Genomic DNA, 18,523 nt, shown 5'->3' on the forward strand with positions numbered 1-18,523 from the left:
TTGTTTTTGTTAACTCTCCTCACAAATAGTGTAATACCAAGCAATCAAAAAGTCATATGCACCCCAAAATAGTACCAATCAAACCATCACCTTATCCCGCAAAAAAATGAGCCCCCACATAAGATAATCCCCAAAAATAAAAATCTATGGTCCCCATAAACCAATCTATCAAAATCTGTGCTGCAAAAGCCATATGGCGCTCCTTCCGTTCTGAGTCCTGCCATGTCCCCCCCAGCAGTGTACCACCACACATGAGGTGTTGCCGTATTCGGGAGAAAATGGGTAACAAATGATGGGTACTTTTTATCCTGTTACCCCTTGTGAAAATGAAAAAATATTGGGGCTAAAGCAACATAAACTTCGTTTTCACAGCCAAGTGTTTCCAAATTCCGTAAAACGCTTATGGGTCAAAGTGCTCAGAGCTCCCCTTAATAAATTCCTTGAGGGTATGGTTTCCAAAATGGGGTCACTTTTTGAGAGTTTCCGCTGTAGGAGCACGTCAGCGTCTCATTAAAGGGAGTCTGTCATCAAAGTTTCACCTTTTTAACCCTTCCCATAGCTTTCTAGCAGCCTTACAGTTAATAAAAACGTTACCTTTTATGAGCAATCCTGGACTTAGTATCATATGCAAATGAGGGCCCGCAAGTGCCCAGGGGCGGCGTTACCCTCGAAGGTGCCCAGCTAGCTCAGCCTTATCGTCGCTTCCCTCTGACCGCCCATCTACAAACCGGATTCCAAAAAAGTTGGGACACTAAACAAATAGTGAATAAAAGCTGAATGCAATGATGTGGAGATGGCAAATGTCAGTATTTTATTTGTAATAGAACGTAGATGACGGATCAAACGCTTAATCCGAGTAAATGTATCATTTTAAAGGAAAAATACGTTGATTCAAATTTTCACGGTGTCAACAAATCCCCAAAAAGTTGGGACAAGTAGCAATAAGAGGCTGGAAAAAGTAAATTTGAGCATAACAAAGAGCTGGAAGACCAATTACCACTAATTAGGTCAATTGGCAACATGATTGGGTATAAAGAGCTTCTCAGAGCGGCCGTGTCTCTCAGAAGCCAAGATGGGCAGAGGGTCACCAATTCCCACAATGTTGCGCAGAAAGATAGTGGAGCAATATCAGAAAGGTGTTACCCAGCGAAACATTGCAAAGACTTTGCATCTATCATCATCAACTGTGCAGAACATCATCCGAAGATTCCGAGAATCTGGAACAATCTCTGTGCGTAAGGGTCAAGGCCGTAAAACCATACTGGATGCCCGTGATCTCCGGGCCCTTACACGACACTGCACCACAAACAGGAATGCTACTGTAAAGGAAATCACAGAATGGGCTCAGGAATACTTCCAGAAACCATTGTCAGTGACCACAATCCCCGTGCCATCCGCCGCTGCCAGCTGAAACTCTACAGGGCAAAGAAGAAGCCATTTCTAAGCAAGATCCACAAGCTCAGGCGTTTTCACTGGACCGGGGGTCATTTACAATGGAGTGTGGCAAAATGGAGACTGTTCTGTGGTCAGACGAGTCACGATTCAAAGTTCTTTTTGGAAATCTGGGACGCCATGTCATCCGGACCAAAGAGGACAAGGACAACCCAAGTTGTTATCAACGCTCAGGTCAGAAGCCTGCATCTCTGATGGTATGGGGTGGCATGAGTGCGTGTGGCATGGGCAGCTTGCATGTCTGGAAAGGCACCATCAATGCAGAAAAATCTATTCAGGTCCTAGAACAACATCTGCTCCCATCCAGACGTCATCTCTTTCAGGGAAGACCCTGCATTTTCCAACAAGATAATGCCAGACCACATTCTGCATCAGTCACAACATCATGGCTGCGTAGGAGAAGGATCCGGGGACTGAAATGGCCGGTCTGCAGTCCAGATCTGTCACCTATAGAGAACATTTGGCGCATCATAAAGAGGAAGGTGCAACAAAGAAGGCCCAAGACGATGGAACAGTTAGAGGCCTGTATTAGACAAGAATGGGGGAGCATTCCTATTTCTAAACCTGAGAAACTGGTCTCCTCGGTCCCCAGACGTCTGCTGAGTGTTGTAAGAAGAAGGGGAGATGCCGCACAGCGGGGGAAATGGCCTTGTCCCAACTTTTTGGGGATTTGTTGACACCATGAAATTCTGATTCAACATATTTTTCCCTTAAAATGGTACATTTTCTCAGTTTAAACTTTTGTTCCGTGATTTATGTTCTATTCTGAATAAAATATTAGAAGTTGGCGCCTCCACATCATTGCACTCAGTAATTATTCACGATTTGTATAGTGTCCTAACTTTTTTCGAATCCGGTTTGTACTTACTTCTTGTTTCGCCGAGATTCCGTGCCTGCGCACTCAGTCCGTTGGCCGGCGCATGCGCACTGCAATGCCCATTCCTTGTACGGCATCACAGTAATGCGCCTGCGCCGGCTTCGAGGGTAACGCCGCCCCTGGGCACTTGCGGGCCCTCATTTGCATATGCTACTAAGTCCAGGATTGCTCATAAATGTAACGTTTTTATTAACGGTAAGGCTGCTAGAAAGCTATGGGAAGGGTTAAAAAGGTGAAACTTTGATGACAGACTCCCTTTAAATACAAAATGGCACCCATAAACCATTCTACCAAAATCTGCCTCTGAAAACCATATGGCGCTCCTTCCCTTCTGACCACTGCCACGTGACCCGACAGCAGTTTACCACCACAAACGGGGTATTTCTGTAAACTGCAGAATCAGAGTAATGTATATTGAGGTTTATTCTGCTGTTAACCCTTGCTGTGTTGCAAGAAAAAAAATGATTAACATAAAAAATCTGGAAGCAAAATTAAAATTTTGAAATTTCACCTCCATTTTTCTTTCATTCTTGTGGAACAGCTAAAGGGTTAACATCAGTTTTGAATACTTTGAGGGGTGTAGTTTCTAAAATGGGGGTCATTTATCGGTGGTTTCCATTACGTTATAACCTAATTGGTGCTTAAAAAAATGGTTTTGGAAATTTTCTTTAAAAATTTCTTCTAAATTTGTAAGCATCTAATGTCCTAAAAAATAAAATGACATTTACAAAATGATCCAAACATAAAGTAGAAACATGGGAATGATGACTGATAACTGTTGTATCTGTCTTCAAAGTAGAGAAATTCTAATCTAGAAAATTGTGAATTCTTCAAAATTTGTGTTTATTTATATAAAAAAAAAAAAGCGAAATATATCAACTCAAATTTACATGAAGTACAATGTGTCACAAGAAAACTATCTCAGAACGGCGTGAATAAGTGAAAGTGCGCCAAAGTTATTACCACATAACGTGACGCATGTCAGATTTAAAAAAATGGCCTAGGCAGGAAGGTGAAAACTGGCCCGGGGTAGAAGAGGTTAAGGAAAAAATATAATTTTATTTTCACCTTTTAAATTTTCAAAATAACAAAAAAAAAATGAAAAGGACCTGAAGTAAAACTTTGGGCCCCCGCATGGTTAGTGCCTAGTAGGTTTTTTTGTAGCAGCCAAATTTGTGCAGGTGTCACCAAACACGAGAACAATGTCTGGGGAAACCCCTCCAAAGAGCAGAGCCTGCAAGACGGCCCCGGAGTCTCACAGAAACTGAAGACGTCTGCAAGGAGGAATGGAGGAAAATCCCTCCAAAGAGCAGAGCCTGCAAGACGGCCCCGGAGTCTGAGAGAACCGGAAGACGTCTGCAAGGAGGAATGGAGGAAAAACCCTCCAAAGAGCAGAGCCTGCAAGACGGCCCCGGAGTCTGAGAGAACCGGAAGACGTCTGCAAGGAGGAATGGAGGAAAAACCCTCCAAAGAGCAGAGCCTGCAAGACGGCCCCGGAGTCTGAGAGAACCGGAAGACGTCTGCAAGGAGGAATGGAGGAAAAACCCTCCAAAGAGCAGAGCCTGCAAGACGGCCCCGGAGTCTCACAGAACCGGAAGACGTCTGCAAGGAGGAATGAAGGAAAAACCCTCCAAAGAGCAGAGCCTGCAAGACTGCCCCGGAGTCTGAGAGAACCGGAAGACATCTGCAAGGAGGAATGGAGGAAATCCCTCCAAAGAGCAGAGCCTGCAAGACGGCCCAGGAATCTCACAGAACCGGAAGACGTCTGCAAGGAGGAATGGAGGAAAAACCCTCCAAAGAGCAGAGCCTGCAAGACGGCCCCGGAGTCTCACAGAACCAGGAGACGTCTGCATGGAGGAATGGAGGAAAAACCCTCCAAAGAGCAGAGCCTGCAAGACTGCCCCGGAGTCTGAGAGAACCGGAAGACATCTGCAAGGAGGAATGGAGGAAAATCCCTCCAAAGAGCAGAGCCTGCAAGACGGCCCAGGAATCTCACAGAACCGGAAGACGTCTGCAAGGAGGAATGGAGGAAAAACCCTCCAAAGAGCAGAGCCTGCAAGACGGCCCCGGAGTCTCACAGAACCGGAAGACGTCTGCAAGGAGGAATGGAGGAAAAACCCTCCAAAGAGCAGAGCCTGCAAGACGGCCCCGGAGTCTGAGAGAACCGGAAGACGTCTGCAAGGAGGAATGGAGGAAAAACCCTCCAAAGAGCAGAGCCTGCAAGACGGCCCCGGAGTCTGAGAGAACCGGAAGACAACCGGAAGACGTCTGCAAGGAGGAATGGAGGAAATCCCTCCAAAGAGCAGAGCCTGCAAGACGGCCCCGGAGTCTGAGAGAACCGGAAGACGTCTGCAAGGAGGAATGGAGGAAAATCCCTCAAAAGAGCAGAGCCTGCAAGACTGCCCCGGAGTCTCACAGAACCGGAAGACGTCTGCAAGGAGGAATGGAGGAAAATCCCTCCAAAGAGCAGAGCCTGCAAGACGGCCCCGGAGTCTCACAGAAACGGAAGACGTCTGCAAGGAGGAATGGAGGAAAATCCCTCCAAAGAGCAGAGCCTGCAAGACGGCCCCGGAGTCTGAGAGAACCGGGAGACGTCTGCAAGGAGGAATGGAGGAAAATCCCTCCAAAGAGCAGAGCCTGCAAGACGGCCCCGGAGTCTGAGAGAACCGGGAGACGTCTGCAAGGAGGAATGGAGGAAAATCCCTCCAAAGAGCAGAGCCTGCAAGACAGCCCCGGAGTCTCACAGAACCGGAAGACGTCTGCAAGGAGGAATGGAGGAAATCCCTCCAAAGAGCAGAGCCTGCAAGACTGCCCCGGAGTCTGAGAGAACCGGAAGACGTCTGCAAGGAGGAATGGAGGAAAAACCCTCAAAAGAGCAGAGCCTGCAAGACGGCCCCGGAGTCTCACAGAAACTGAAGACGTCTGCAAGGAGGAATGGAGGAAAATCCCTCCAAAGAGCATAGCCTGCAACACGGCCCCGGAGTCTCACAGAAACTGAAGACGTCTGCAAGGAGGAATGGAGGAAAATCCCTCCAAAGAGCAGAGCCTGCAAGACGGCCCCGGAGTCTGAGAGAACCGGAAGACGTCTGCAAGGAGGAATGGAGGAAATCCCTCCAAAGAGCAGAGCCTGCAAGACTGCCCCGGAGTCTCACAGAACCGGAAGACGTCTGCAAGGAGGAATGGAGGAAATCCCTCCAAAGAGCAGAGCCTGCAAGACGGCCCCGGAGTCTCACAGAACCGGAAGACGTCTGCAAGGAGGAATGGAGGAAAATCCCTCCAAAGAGCAGAGCCTGCAAGACGGCCCCAGAGTCTGAGAGAACCGGAAGACGTCTGCAAGGAGGAATGGAGGAAAATCCCTCCAAAGAGCAGAGCCTGCAAGACGGCCCCGGAGTCTCACAGAACCGGAAGACGTCTGCATGGAGGAATGGAGGAAAATCCCTCCAAAGAGCAGAGCCTGCAAGACGGCCCCGGAGTCTCACAGAACCGGAAGACGTCTGCAAGGAGGAATGGAGGAAAATCCCTCCAAAGAGCAGAGCCTGCAAGACGGCCCCGGAGTCTGAGAGAACCGGAAGACGTCTGCAAGGAGGAATGGAGGAAAATCCCTCCAAAGAGCAGAGCCTGCAAGACGGCCCCGGAGTCTCACAGAACCGGAAGACGTCTGCATGGAGGAATGGAGGAAAATCCCTCCAAAGAGCAGAGCCTGCAAGACGGCCCCGGAGTCTCACAGAACCGGAAGACAACCGGAAGACGTCTGCAAGGAGGAATGGAGGAAAAACCCTCAAAAGAGCAGAGCCTGCAAGACGGCCCCGGAGTCTCACAGAACCGGAAGACGTCTGCAAGGAGGAATGGAGGAAAATCCCTCCAAAGAGCAGAGCCTGCAAGACGGCCCCGGAGTCTGAGAGAACCGGGAGACGTCTGCAAGAAGGAATGGAGGAAAACCCCTCAAAAGAGCAGAGCCTGCAAGACGGCCCCAGAGTCTGAGAGAACCGGAAGACGTCTGCAAGGAGGAATGGAGGAAAATCCCTCCAAAGAGCAGAGCCTGCAAGACGGCCCCGGAGTCTGAGAGAACCGGAAGACAACCGGAAGACGTCTGCAAGGAGGAATGGAGGAAAAACCCTCAAAAGAGCATAGCCTGCAAGACGGCCCCGGAGTCTCACAGAACCGGAAGACGTCTGCAAGGAGGAATGGAGGAAAAACCCTCAAAAGAGCAGAGCCTGCAAGACGGCCCCGGAGTCTCACAGAACCGGAAGACGTCTGCAAGGAGGAATGGAGGAAAAACCCTCAAAAGAGCAGAGCCTGCAAGACGGCCCCGGAGTCTGAGAGAACCGGAAGACGTCTGCAAGGAGGAATGGAGGAAAATCCCTCCAAAGAGCAGAGCCTGCAAGACGGCCCCGGAGTCTCACAGAACCGGAAGACGTCTGCAAGGAGGAATGGAGGAAAATCCCTCCAAAGAGCAGAGCCTGCAAGACGGCCCCGGAGTCTGAGAGAACCGGGAGACGTCTGCAAGAAGGAATGGAGGAAAACCCCTCAAAAGAGCAGAGCCTGCAAGACGGCCCCAGAGTCTGAGAGAACCGGAAGACGTCTGCAAGGAGGAATGGAGGAAAATCCCTCCAAAGAGCAGAGCCTGCAAGACAGCCCCAGAATCTGAGAGAACCGGAAGACGTCTGCAAGGAGGAATGGAGGAAAAACCCTCAAAAGAGCAGAGCCTGCAAGACGGCCCCGGAGTCTCACAGAACCGGAAGACGTCTGCAAGGAGGAATGGAGGAAAATCCCTCCAAAGAGCAGAGCCTGCAAGACGGCCCCGGAGTCTGAGAGAACCGGGAGACGTCTGCAAGAAGGAATGGAGGAAAACCCCTCAAAAGAGCAGAGCCTGCAAGACGGCCCCAGAGTCTGAGAGAACCGGAAGACGTCTGCAAGGAGGAATGGAGGAAAATCCCTCCAAAGAGCAGAGCCTGCAAGACGGCCCCGGAGTCTGAGAGAACCGGAAGACAACCGGAAGACGTCTGCAGGGAGGAATGGAGGAAAAACCCTCAAAAGAGCAGAGCCTGCAAGACGGCCCCGGAGTCTCACAGAACCGGGAGACGTCTGCAAGGAGGAATGAAGGAAATCCCTCCAAAGAGCAGAGCCTGCAAGACGGCCCCGGAGTCTGAGAGAACCGGAAGACGTCTGCAAGGAGGAATGGAGGAAAATCCCTCCAAAGAGCAGAGCCTGCAAGACGGCCCCGGAGTCTGAGAGAACCGGAAGACGTCTGCAAGGAGGAATGGAGGAAACCCCTCCAAAGAGCAGAGCCTGCAAGACCGCCCCAGAATCTGAGAGAACCGGAAGACGTCTGCAAGGAGGAATGGAGGAAAAACCCTCAAAAGAGCAGAGCCTGCAAGACTGCCCCGGAGTCTCACAGAACCGGAAGACGTCTGCAAGGAGGAATGGAGGAAAATCCCTCAAAAGAGCAGAGCCTGCAAGACGGCCCCGGAGTCTGAGAGAACCGGGAGACGTCTGCAAGAAGGAATGGAGGAAAACCCCTCAAAAGAGCAGAGCCTGCAAGACGGCCCCAGAGTCTGAGAGAACCGGAAGACGTCTGCAAGGAGGAATGGAGGAAATCCCTCCAAAGAGCAGAGCCTGCAAGACGGCCCCGGAGTCTGAGAGAACCGGAAGACAACCGGAAGACGTCTGCAAGGAGGAATGGAGGAAAAACCCTCAAAAGAGCATAGCCTTTAAGACGGCCCCGGAGTCTCACAGAACCGGAAGACGTCTGCAAGGAGGAATGGAGGAAAAACCCTCCAAAGAGCAGAGCCTGCAAGACGGCCCCGGAGTCTCACAGAACCGGAAGACGTCTGCAAGGAGGAATGGAGGAAATCCCTCCAAAGAGCAGAGCCTGCAAGACGGCCCCGGAGTCTGAGAGAACCGGAAGACAACCGGAAGACGTCTGCAAGGAGGAATGGAGGAAAAACCCTCAAAAGAGCATAGCCTGCAAGACGGCCCCGGAGTCTCACAGAACCGGAAGACGTCTGCAAGGAGGAATGGAGGAAAATCCCTCCAAAGAGCAGAGCCTGCAAGACGGCCCCGGAGTCTCACAGAACCGGAAGACGTCTGCAAGGAGGAATGGAGGAAAAACCCTCCAAAGAGCAGAGCCTGCAAGACGGCCCCGGAGTCTGAGAGAACCGGAAGACGTCTGCAAGGAGGAATGGAGGAAAATCCCTCCAAAGAGCAGAGCCTGCAAGACGGCCCCGGAGTCTGAGAGAACCGGAAGACGTCTGCAAGGAGGAATGGAGGAAAAACCCTCAAAAGAGCATAGCCTGCAAGACGGCCCCGGAGTCTCACAGAACCGGAAGACGTCTGCAAGGAGGAATGGAGGAAAATCCCTCCAAAGAGCAGAGCCTGCAAGACGGCCCCGGAGTCTCACAGAACCGGGAGACGTCTGCAAGGAGGAATGAAGGAAATCCCTCCAAAGAGCAGAGCCTGCAAGACGGCCCCGGAGTCTGAGAGAACCGGGAGACGTCTGCAAGAAGGAATGGAGGAAAATCCCTCCAAAGAGCAGAGCCTGCAAGACGGCCCCGGAGTCTGAGAGAACCGGGAGACGTCTGCAAGAAGGAATGGAGGAAAACCCCTCAAAAGAGCAGAGCCTGCAAGACGGCCCCGGAGTCTGAGAGAACCGGAAGACGTCTGCAAGGAGGAATGGAGGAAAAACCCTCAAAAGAGCAGAGCCTGCAAGACTGCCCCGGAGTCTCACAGAACCGGAAGACGTCTGCAAGGAGGAATGGAGGAAAATCCCTCCAAAGAGCAGAGCCTGCAAGACGGCCCCGGAGTCTGAGAGAACCGGAAGACAACCGGAAGACGTCTGCAAGGAGGAATGGAGGAAAATCCCTCCAAAGAGCAGAGCCTGCAAGACGGCCCCGGAGTCTCACAGAACCGGAAGACGTCTGCAAGGAGGAATGGAGGAAAAACCCTCCAAAGAGCAGAGCCTGCAAGACGGCCCCGGAGTCTGAGAGAACCGGAAGACGTCTGCAAGGAGGAATGGAGGAAAAACCCTCCAAAGAGCAGAGCCTGCAAGACGGCCCCGGAGTCTGAGAGAACCGGAAGACGTCTGCAAGGAGGAATGGAGGAAATCCCTCCAAAGAGCAGAGCCTGCAAGACGGCCCCGGAGTCTCACAGAACCGGAAGACGTCTGCAAGGAGGAATGGAGGAAAAACCCTCCAAAGAGCAGAGCCTGCAAGACGGCCCCGGAGTCTCACAGAACCGGAAGACGTCTGCAAGGAGGAATGGAGGAAATCCCTCCAAAGAGCAGAGCCTGCAAGACGGCCCCGGAGTCTCACAGAACCGGAAGACGTCTGCAAGGAGGAATGGAGGAAAATCCCTCCAAAGAGCATAGCCTGCAAGACGGCCCTGGAATCCGAGAGAACCGGAAGACGTCTGCAAGGAGGAATGGAGGAAATCCCTCAAAAGAGCAGGGCCTGCAAGACGGTCCCGGAGTCTCACAGAATCGGAAGACGTCTGCAAGGAGGAATGGAGGAAATCCCTCAAACAAAAATGAAAGACTCTTGGCTGCTACAAAAATCCTTTACAAGCAGTGATAATTGCCACAGGGGGCGCTACTAGGTACTAACCATGCAGGGGGTCCGAAGTTTTGCTTCGGGACTTTTTCCTTTTTGGTTATTTTGAAAATGTAAAAGAAGAAAATAAATAGTTTTTCTTAAAGGGGTCCCCTGACTTCAGTAAATGGCATTTATCATGTAGATGCAGTTACTACAAGGGACTTCCTAATGTCTTGTGATTCTCCATATTGCGTCCTGTGCTGGATTCATGGGTCCATCAGATTATACACTGCTCGTTTCCATGGTTATGACCACCCTGTAATTCATTGTTTAAGTTGGTTTAATTAAAGCATTTAAGGTGCACTCTGGTGCTCCAAATCAAGGTACCCTCAAGGGGTTAATATCCACTCGTGGCAGAGAGACTAGACGCTGAAGAGGAATGGAAGAAAAGACAACACTTGGCGTCTGCGCAGTGTGCACTGCCTTACAAAGTTTGGTATGTGAACTTAATGTAAACATCTGCGTGCCTGCGCCATCTTGTAATGGCGTCTCACTGACACTAATGCTGCTTACGTCACATGTGACACCTCGAGGAGGTGCTTTTTTATGGGCAGTGAGTATATATATAATGTGTATGTATGTGAATCATCTAGCTCAGTAATTGGCTCAAGCATCCTCCTCTGGGAGAAGTGAGGGCCTATTGCAGCTTGAGGCAAAGGGCAGGGGAGGCAGGGGAGATGAGGAACAAGCAGCTTAAAGCAACTACATAAGAAAACCAATGAGACCGGTATTCTCACATCGGTCACCAGCAGCAGTGGCCGTGCTTGCACAATAAAGAACAAGTACAGGCTTCTATGGTGGCCGGGAGCGCGTGTAGTCCACCGCAAACACAGCCACCGCGCCTGGACTGTAGGGTGGACGTAACCATAGAAACGAGACGTCTATAATGTGGTGGAAAAATGAATCCAGCAAAGAAGGCAACAGAGAGAAAAGCCTGGTATTATCCGCATCTGCTGAAGTGAGGAGATCCCTTTAAAATATAAAGGTAATGTCATCTCTACCTTGTGCCTTTTGGAGATCACATCATCTTCCACTCTTCTTCACAATGTATGTAGCACAGGACCTGCAGTAGCGGTGCAGTGTACGCTCTGTATATATGTAGCACAGGACCTGCAGTAGCGGTGCAGTGTGCGCTCTGTATATATATGTACAGCACAGGACCTGCAGTAACGGTGCAGTGTACGCTCTGTATATATATGTACAGCACAGGACCTGCAGTAGCGGTGCAGTGTACGCTCTGTATATATGTACAGCACAGGACCTGCAGTAGCGGTGCAGTGTGCGCTCTGTATATATGTACAGCACAGGACCTGCAGTAGCGGTGCAGTGTACGCTCTGTATATATGTACAGCACAGGACCTGCAGTAGCGGTGCAGTGTACGCTCTGTATATATGTACAGCACAGGACCTGCAGTAGCGGTGCAGTGTACGCTCTGTATATATGTACAGCACAGGACCTGCAGTAGCGGTTGCAGTGTGCGCTCTGTATATATGTACAGCACAGGACCTGCAGTAGCGGTGCAGTGTGCGCTCTGTATATATGTACAGCACAGGACCTGCAGTAGCGGTGCAGTGTACGCTCTGTATATATGTACAGCACAGGACCTGCAGTAGCGGTGCAGTATACGCTCTGTATATATGTACAGCACAGGACCTGCAGTAGCGGTGCAGTGTACGCTCTGTATATATGTACAGCACAGGACCTGCAGTAGCGGTGCAGTGTGCGCTCTGTATATATGTACAGCACAGGACCTGCAGTAGCGGTGCAGTGTACGCTCTGTATATATGTACAGCACAGGACCTGCAGTAGCGGTGCAGTGTACGCTCTGTATATATGTACAGCACAGGACCTGCAGTAGCGGTGCAGTGTGCGCTCTGTATATATGTACAGCACAGGACCTGCAGTAGCGGTGCAGTGTGCGCTCTGTATATATGTACAGCACAGGACCTGCAGTAGCGGTGCAGTGTGCGCTCTGTATATATGTACAGCACAGGACCTGCAGTAGCGGTGCAGTGTACGCTCTGTATATATGTACAGCACAGGACCTGCAGTAGCGGTGCAGTGTGCGCTCTGTATATATGTACAGCACAGGACCTGCAGTAGCGGTGCAGTGTGCGCTCTGTATATATGTACAGCACAGGACCTGCAGTAGCGGTGCAGTGTGCGCTCTGTATATATGTACAGCACAGGACCTGCAGTAGCGGTGCAGTGTGCGCTCTGTATATATGTACAGCACAGGACCTGCAGTAGCGGTGCAGTGTGCGCTCTGTATATATGTACAGCACAGGACCTGCAGTAGCGGTGCAGTATACGCTCTGTATATATGTACAGCACAGGACCTGCAGTAGCGGTGCAGTAGTTCGCTCTGTATATATGTACAGCACAGGACCTGCAGTAGCGGTGCAGTGTGCGCTCTGTATATATGTACAGCACAGGACCTGCAGTAGCGGTGCAGTATACGCTCTGTATATATGTACAGCACAGGACCTGCAGTAGCGGTGCAGTGTGCGCTCTGTATATATGTACAGCACAGGACCTGCAGTAGCGGTGCAGTGTACGCTCTGTATATATGTACAGCACAGGACCTGCAGTAGCGGTGCAGTGTGCGCTCTGTATATATGTACAGCACAGGACCTGCAGTAGCGGTGCAGTGTACGCTCTGTATATATGTACAGCACAGGACCTGCAGTAGCGGTGCAGTGTGCGCTCTGTATATATGTACAGCACAGGACCTGCAGTAGCGGTGCAGTGTGCGCTCTGTATATATGTACAGCACAGGACCTGCAGTAGCGGTGCAGTATACGCTCTGTATATATGTACAGCACAGGACCTGCAGTAGCGGTGCAGTGTACGCTCTGTATATATGTACAGCACAGGACCTGCAGTAGCGGTGCAGTATACGCTCTGTATATATGTACAGCACAGGACCTGCAGTAGCGGTGCAGTGTGCGCTCTGTATATATGTACAGCACAGGACCTGCAGTAGCGGTGCAGTATACGCTCTGTATATATGTACAGCACAGGACCTGCAGTAGCGGTGCAGTGTACGCTCTGTATATATGTACAGCACAGGACCTGCAGTAGCGGTGCAGTGTACGCTCTGTATATATGTACAGCACAGGACCTGCAGTAGCGGTGCAGTATACGCTCTGTATATGTACAGCACAGGACCTGCAGTAGCGGTGCAGTGTGCGCTCTGTATATATGTACAGCACAGGACCTGCAGTAGCGGTGCAGTATACGCTCTGTATATGTACAGCACAGGACCTGCAGTAGTGGTGCAGTGTGCGCGCCGTGTATATATGTACAGCACAGGACCTGCAGTAGCGGTGCAGTGTGCGCGCCGTGTATATATGTAGTGTGACGTCTCTCCCGGATTCTCAGGTGCGGAGCCCGGGGTCCGGTACATCACGGAGTCCCTCATTCAGAAGGTGTCCCAGCAGCAGCACCTGAGCCTCGTGGTCGCTCTGAACCTTTCCCTCTCCAAGGACGGAGGCAAAAAGTTTAAGGTCAGTTTTGTGAAACTGTAGCGGCGGAGGAGTTACTGTACGCAGCCCCCGTGCGGGCGGATGACGGGGCTGACGGTGCGTCTACTGTGCAGTTTATAGAGAACCTGGAGAAATGTGAGCGGCTGGAAGTGCTGAACCTGAGCCGTAATCTCATCGAGAGGATCGAGAAGCTGGAGCGGCAGACGAGACTGCGGGAGCTCAACCTGGCCCACAACAGGATCAGGTGAGAGCGCCCCTCAGTTATCCCTCCTGTCAGCCAGCCATGGACACAACTGTCCTCACCCCCCCTACTCCACCAGGATCGGGTGAGAGCGCCCCTCAGTTATCCCTCCTGTCAGCCAGCCATGGACACAACTGTCCTCACCCCCCCACCCCCCCCTACTCCACCAGGATCAGGTGAGAGCGCCCCTCAGTTATCCCTCCTGTCAGCCAGCCATGGACACAACTGTCCTCACCCCCCCTACTCCACCAGGATCGGGTGAGAGCGCCCCTCAGTTATCCCTCCTGTCAGCCAGCCATGGACACAACTGTCCTCACCCCCCCACCCCCCCCTACTCCACCAGGATCAGGTGAGAGCGCCCCTCAGTTATCCCTCCTGTCAGCCAGCCATGGACACAACTGTCCTCACCCCCCCACCCCCCCTACTCCACCAGGATCAGGTGAGAGCGCCCCTCAGTTATCCCTCCTGTCAGCCAGCCATGGACACAACTGTCCCCCCCCCCCCCATACTCCACCAGGATCAGGTGAGAGCGCCCCTCAGTTATCCCTCCTGTCAGCCAGCCATGGACACAACTGTCCTCACCCCCCCACTCCACCAGGATCAGATGAGAGCGCCCCTCAGTTATCCCTCCTGTCAGCCAGCCATGGACACAACTGTCCTCACCCCCCCTACTCCACCAGGATCAGATGAGAGCGCCCCTCAGTTATCCCTCCTGTCAGCCAGCCATGGACACAACTGTCCTCACCCCCCCTACTCCACCAGGATCAGATGAGAGCGCCCCTCAGTTATCCCTCCTGTCAGCCAGCCATTGACACAACTGTCCTTCCCCCCCCACTCCACCAGGATCAGATAATAGCGCCCCTCAGTTATCCCTCCTGTCAGCCAGCCATGGACATAGCTTTCCTCACCCCCCCCCCCCCCACTCCACCAGGATCGGGTCAGAGCGCCTCTCAGTTATCCCTCCTGTCAGCCAGCCATGGACACAACTGTCCTCACCCCCCCCCCCCCCCTCCTCCACCAGGATCAGGTGAGAGCGCCCCTCAGTTATCCCTCCTGTCAGCCAGCCATGGACATAGCTTTCCTCACCCCTCCTACTCCAACAGGATCGGGTCAGAGCGCCTCTCAGTTATCCCTCCTGTCAGCCAGCCATGGACACAACTGTCCTCACCCCCCCCCCCCCTCCACCAGGATCAGGTGAGAGCGCCCCTCAGTTATCCCTCCTGTCAGCCAGCCATGGACATAGCTTTCCTCACCCCCCCTACTCCAACAGGATCGGGTGAGACGTCCCTGAGTCATCCCTCCTGTCAACCGTGCAGCTGTCCCCCGACATCCCCATTCACGTCCAGAAGCAGAGCCTGTCCACTGTGTGTATAGAAGAGGGGATGTGACCACTGATCCCAGTTGAAGTGCAGGCTCCTTATCCCCCGGCTGGGCACAGTCCCGGGTAACAGTCGGCCACCCGGCTGGGCACAGTCCCGGGTAACAGTCGGCCACCCGGCTGGGCACAGTCCCGGGTAACAGTCGGCCACCCGGCTGGGCACAGTCCCGGGTAACAGTCGGCCACCCGGCTGGGCACAGTCCCGGGTAACAGTCGGCCACCCGGCTGGGCACAGTCCCGGGTAACAGTCGGCCACCCGGCTGGGCACAGTCCCGGGTAACAGTCGGCCACCCGGCTGGGCACAGTCCCGGGTAACAGTCTCTGCCTCATGTCTTGCAGGAAGATTGAAGCTCTGGAGCACATGCAGAGTCTGCAGAAGCTGAACCTGTCTGCTAATAAGATCGAGCACATCCCGGCCTGGGTGGGGAAGAAGCTGAAGGCTCTGAGGGTCCTGAGTCTGAAGCAGAACGTCATCTCCTCAGTAAGTCGTGGTGTCTTGTGGGTCCAGACCTGGGTCACAGGTAATTGGACCTCTGCAGGTACTCACCCCCTCTGCAGTTGCAGGACGTTTCCCGCTTGAAGCCGTTGAAAGACCTGATGTCGCTGTATTTGGCTGACAATCCGGTGGCCGCGCTCCCCCATTACCGGCCCTACCTCGTCTTCCACTTGCGCTCCTTGGACTCTTTGGATGGAGAGACCATCACAGACCAGGAGCGGCAGGAGGCGCACCACCGCTTCCATCAGGGTGAGTCCGTGGCACATGGCGGTCTTTATCTTGTGTCTGTTGCTTTTATGTACCCTTTTACCCGTCCACACGTGGCCCACCCTAGTGCATGATGGGAAATCACCCGAGGTACAGCCCTCTAGAATCAGTCATGTGACGGGGTCATAGACCAGTGCATGATGGGAAATCACCCTGTACAGCCCTCTAGAATCAGTCATGTGACGGGGTCATAGACCAGTGCATGATGGGAAATCACCCGAGGTACAGCCCTCTAGAATCAGTCATGTGACAGGGTCATAGCCCAGTGCATGATGGGAAATCACCCTGTACAGCCCTCTAGAATCAGTCACGTGACCGGGTCATAGCCCAGTGCATGATGGGAAATCACCCGAGGTACAGCCCTCTAGAATCAGTCATGTGACGGGGTCATAGCCCAGTGCATGATGGGAAATCACCCTGTACAGCCCTCTAGAATCAGTCATGTGACAGGGTCATAGCCCAGTGCATGATGGGAAATCACCCGAGGTACAGCCCTCTAGAATCAGTCATGTGACAGGGTCATAGCCCAGTGCATGATGGGAAATCACCCTGTACAGCCCTCTAGAATCAGTCATGTGACAGGGTCATAGCCCAGTGCATGATGGGAAATCACCCGAGGTACAGCCCTCTAGAATCAGTCATGTGACGGGGTCATAGCTCAGTGCATGATGGGAAATCACCCTGTACAGCCCTCTAGAATCAGTCATGTGACAGGGTCATAGCCCAGTGCATGATGGGAAATCACCCTGTACAGCCCTCTAGAATCAGTCATGTGACAGGGTCATAGCCCAGTGCATGATGGGAAATCACCCTGTACAGCCCTCTAGAATCAGTCATGTGACAGGGTCATAGCCCAGTGCATGATGGGAAATCACCCGAGGTACAGCCCTCTAGAATCAGTCATGTGACAGGGTCATAGCCCAGTGCATGATGGGAAATCACCCGAGGTACAGCCCTCTAGAATCAGTCATGTGACAGGGTCATAGCCCAGTGCATGATGGGAAATCACCTGAGGTACAGCCCTCTAGAATCAGTCATGTGACAGGGTCATAGCCCAGTGCATGATGGGAAATCACCCGAGGTACAGCCCTCTAGAATCAGTCATGTGACCGCCTCCTGATCCACATTAGGGGCAATTGAACAGCAGCAGTACAAGGTTTCATGTGCGGTAAGTGTAGCTATGGAAACCACAGGGCACTATAGAAGACTACAACCCCTATCAGGTTTTCCAGACTTTCTGGAGTCTGGGTTCTAGCTCTGTAGATTACCCGCTCTTCGGGACCGTCCGGCCGGTGAGCGGCTCATACCTGGCGGCTGTAGTTTCCGTAGTCTCCATGTCTGTGATCCTGGACCGGCACTGGAGGCTGTGCGGGCGATGGCTCCGACGCCCCTCGCTCAGATGAGTTACCCGGGGTCCTCTGGGGCGCATAGGTGTCTCTTGATTCTCTCCACTCCATCTGCGGGGTTCAGGGGTTAATACTGACATCTTCTACTTGTAGAGGAGGTGGAGAAGCTGGAGAAGGACCTGGAGAAGAAGATGGAGGAGATTGAGGACCTGCAGAGCCAGAAGACCAAGGTCCTCAGCGAGCTCCACAACCAGGACTGTCTGAACATGTCTCTGCGGGAGGAGCTGCAGCAGCAGAAGAAGAGCTGCAAGGAGCAGGAGTGTGAGATGGGCACCAAGAACGAGCTGGTGAGTGGTCAAAGCCCCCGCCATGACGGGTACCACCCCCACAGCCTGTACTCCAGTCACCACCAGAGCTGTAGTATGGAGTTAAGCGCTGAAGATAGCGTCCTGCCCAGTCACGCGGTGATATTACATCCGGTATATTATAATGGCGTCCTGCCCGGTCAGGCGGTGATATTGCATCCGGTATATTATAATGGCGTCCTGCCCGGTCACGCGGTGATATTACATCCGGTATATTATAATGGCGTCCTGCCCGGTCACGCGGTGATATTACATCCGGTATATTATAATGGCGTCCTGCCCGGTCACGCGGTGATATTACATCCGGTATATTATAATGGCGTCCTGCCCGGTCACGCGGTGATATTACATCCGGTATATTATAATGGCGTCCTGCCTGGTCACGCGGTGATATTACATCCGGTATATTATAATGGCGTCCTGCCCGGTCACGCGGTGATATTACATCCGGTATATTATAATGGCGTCCTGCCCGGTCACGCGGTGATATTGCATCCGGTATATTATAATGGCGTCCTGCCCGGTCACGCGGTGATATTGCATCCGGTATATTATAATGGCGTCCTGCCCGGTCACGCGGTGATATTGCATCCGGTATATTATAATGGCGTCCTGCCTGGTCACGCGGTGATATTGCATCCGGTATATTATAATGGCGTCCTGCCCGGTCACGCGGTGATATTACATCCGGTATATTATAATGGCGTCCTGCCCGGTCACGCGGTGATATTACATCCGGTATATTATAATGGCGTCCTGCCCGGTCACGCGGTGATATTACATCCGGTATATTATAATGGCGTCCTGCCCGGTCACGCGGTGATATTACATCCGGTATATTATAATGGCGTCCTGCCCGGTCACGCGGTGATATTGCATCCGGTATATTATAATGGCGTCCTGCCCGGTCACGCGGTGATATTACATCCGGTATATTATAATGGCGTCCATGTCTTTCTCGCAGGTTACATTACATTCAATGACGCCCGGGGCCCTGTCCTGTTAGGGTTAGGGTGTTGTTGT

The 18,523-nt window shown here is 52.5% G+C and overlaps 1 protein-coding gene across 3 annotated transcripts in view; it reads left to right on the forward strand.

Annotated features, from left to right (window-relative positions):
* The window catches only part of LOC122946479 (centriolin-like), a 46,384-nt gene that overhangs the window by 8,818 nt on the left and 19,043 nt on the right, over positions 1–18,523 (forward strand). For all 3 annotated transcript variants that reach the window (XM_044306149.1, XM_044306151.1, XM_044306150.1), the window contains exons 3-7: positions 13,304–13,428; positions 13,521–13,651; positions 15,366–15,507; positions 15,585–15,771; positions 17,289–17,482. In XM_044306149.1, coding sequence (XP_044162084.1) covers positions 13,304–13,428; positions 13,521–13,651; positions 15,366–15,507; positions 15,585–15,771; positions 17,289–17,482 — 779 coding nt within the window. The remainder of the gene's footprint in view (positions 1–13,303; positions 13,429–13,520; positions 13,652–15,365; positions 15,508–15,584; positions 15,772–17,288; positions 17,483–18,523) is intronic.

The sequence above is a fragment of the Bufo gargarizans genome, chromosome 9, assembly GCF_014858855.1.
Source record: "Bufo gargarizans isolate SCDJY-AF-19 chromosome 9, ASM1485885v1, whole genome shotgun sequence".
Classification (NCBI taxonomy): Eukaryota; Metazoa; Chordata; class Amphibia; order Anura; family Bufonidae; genus Bufo; species Bufo gargarizans.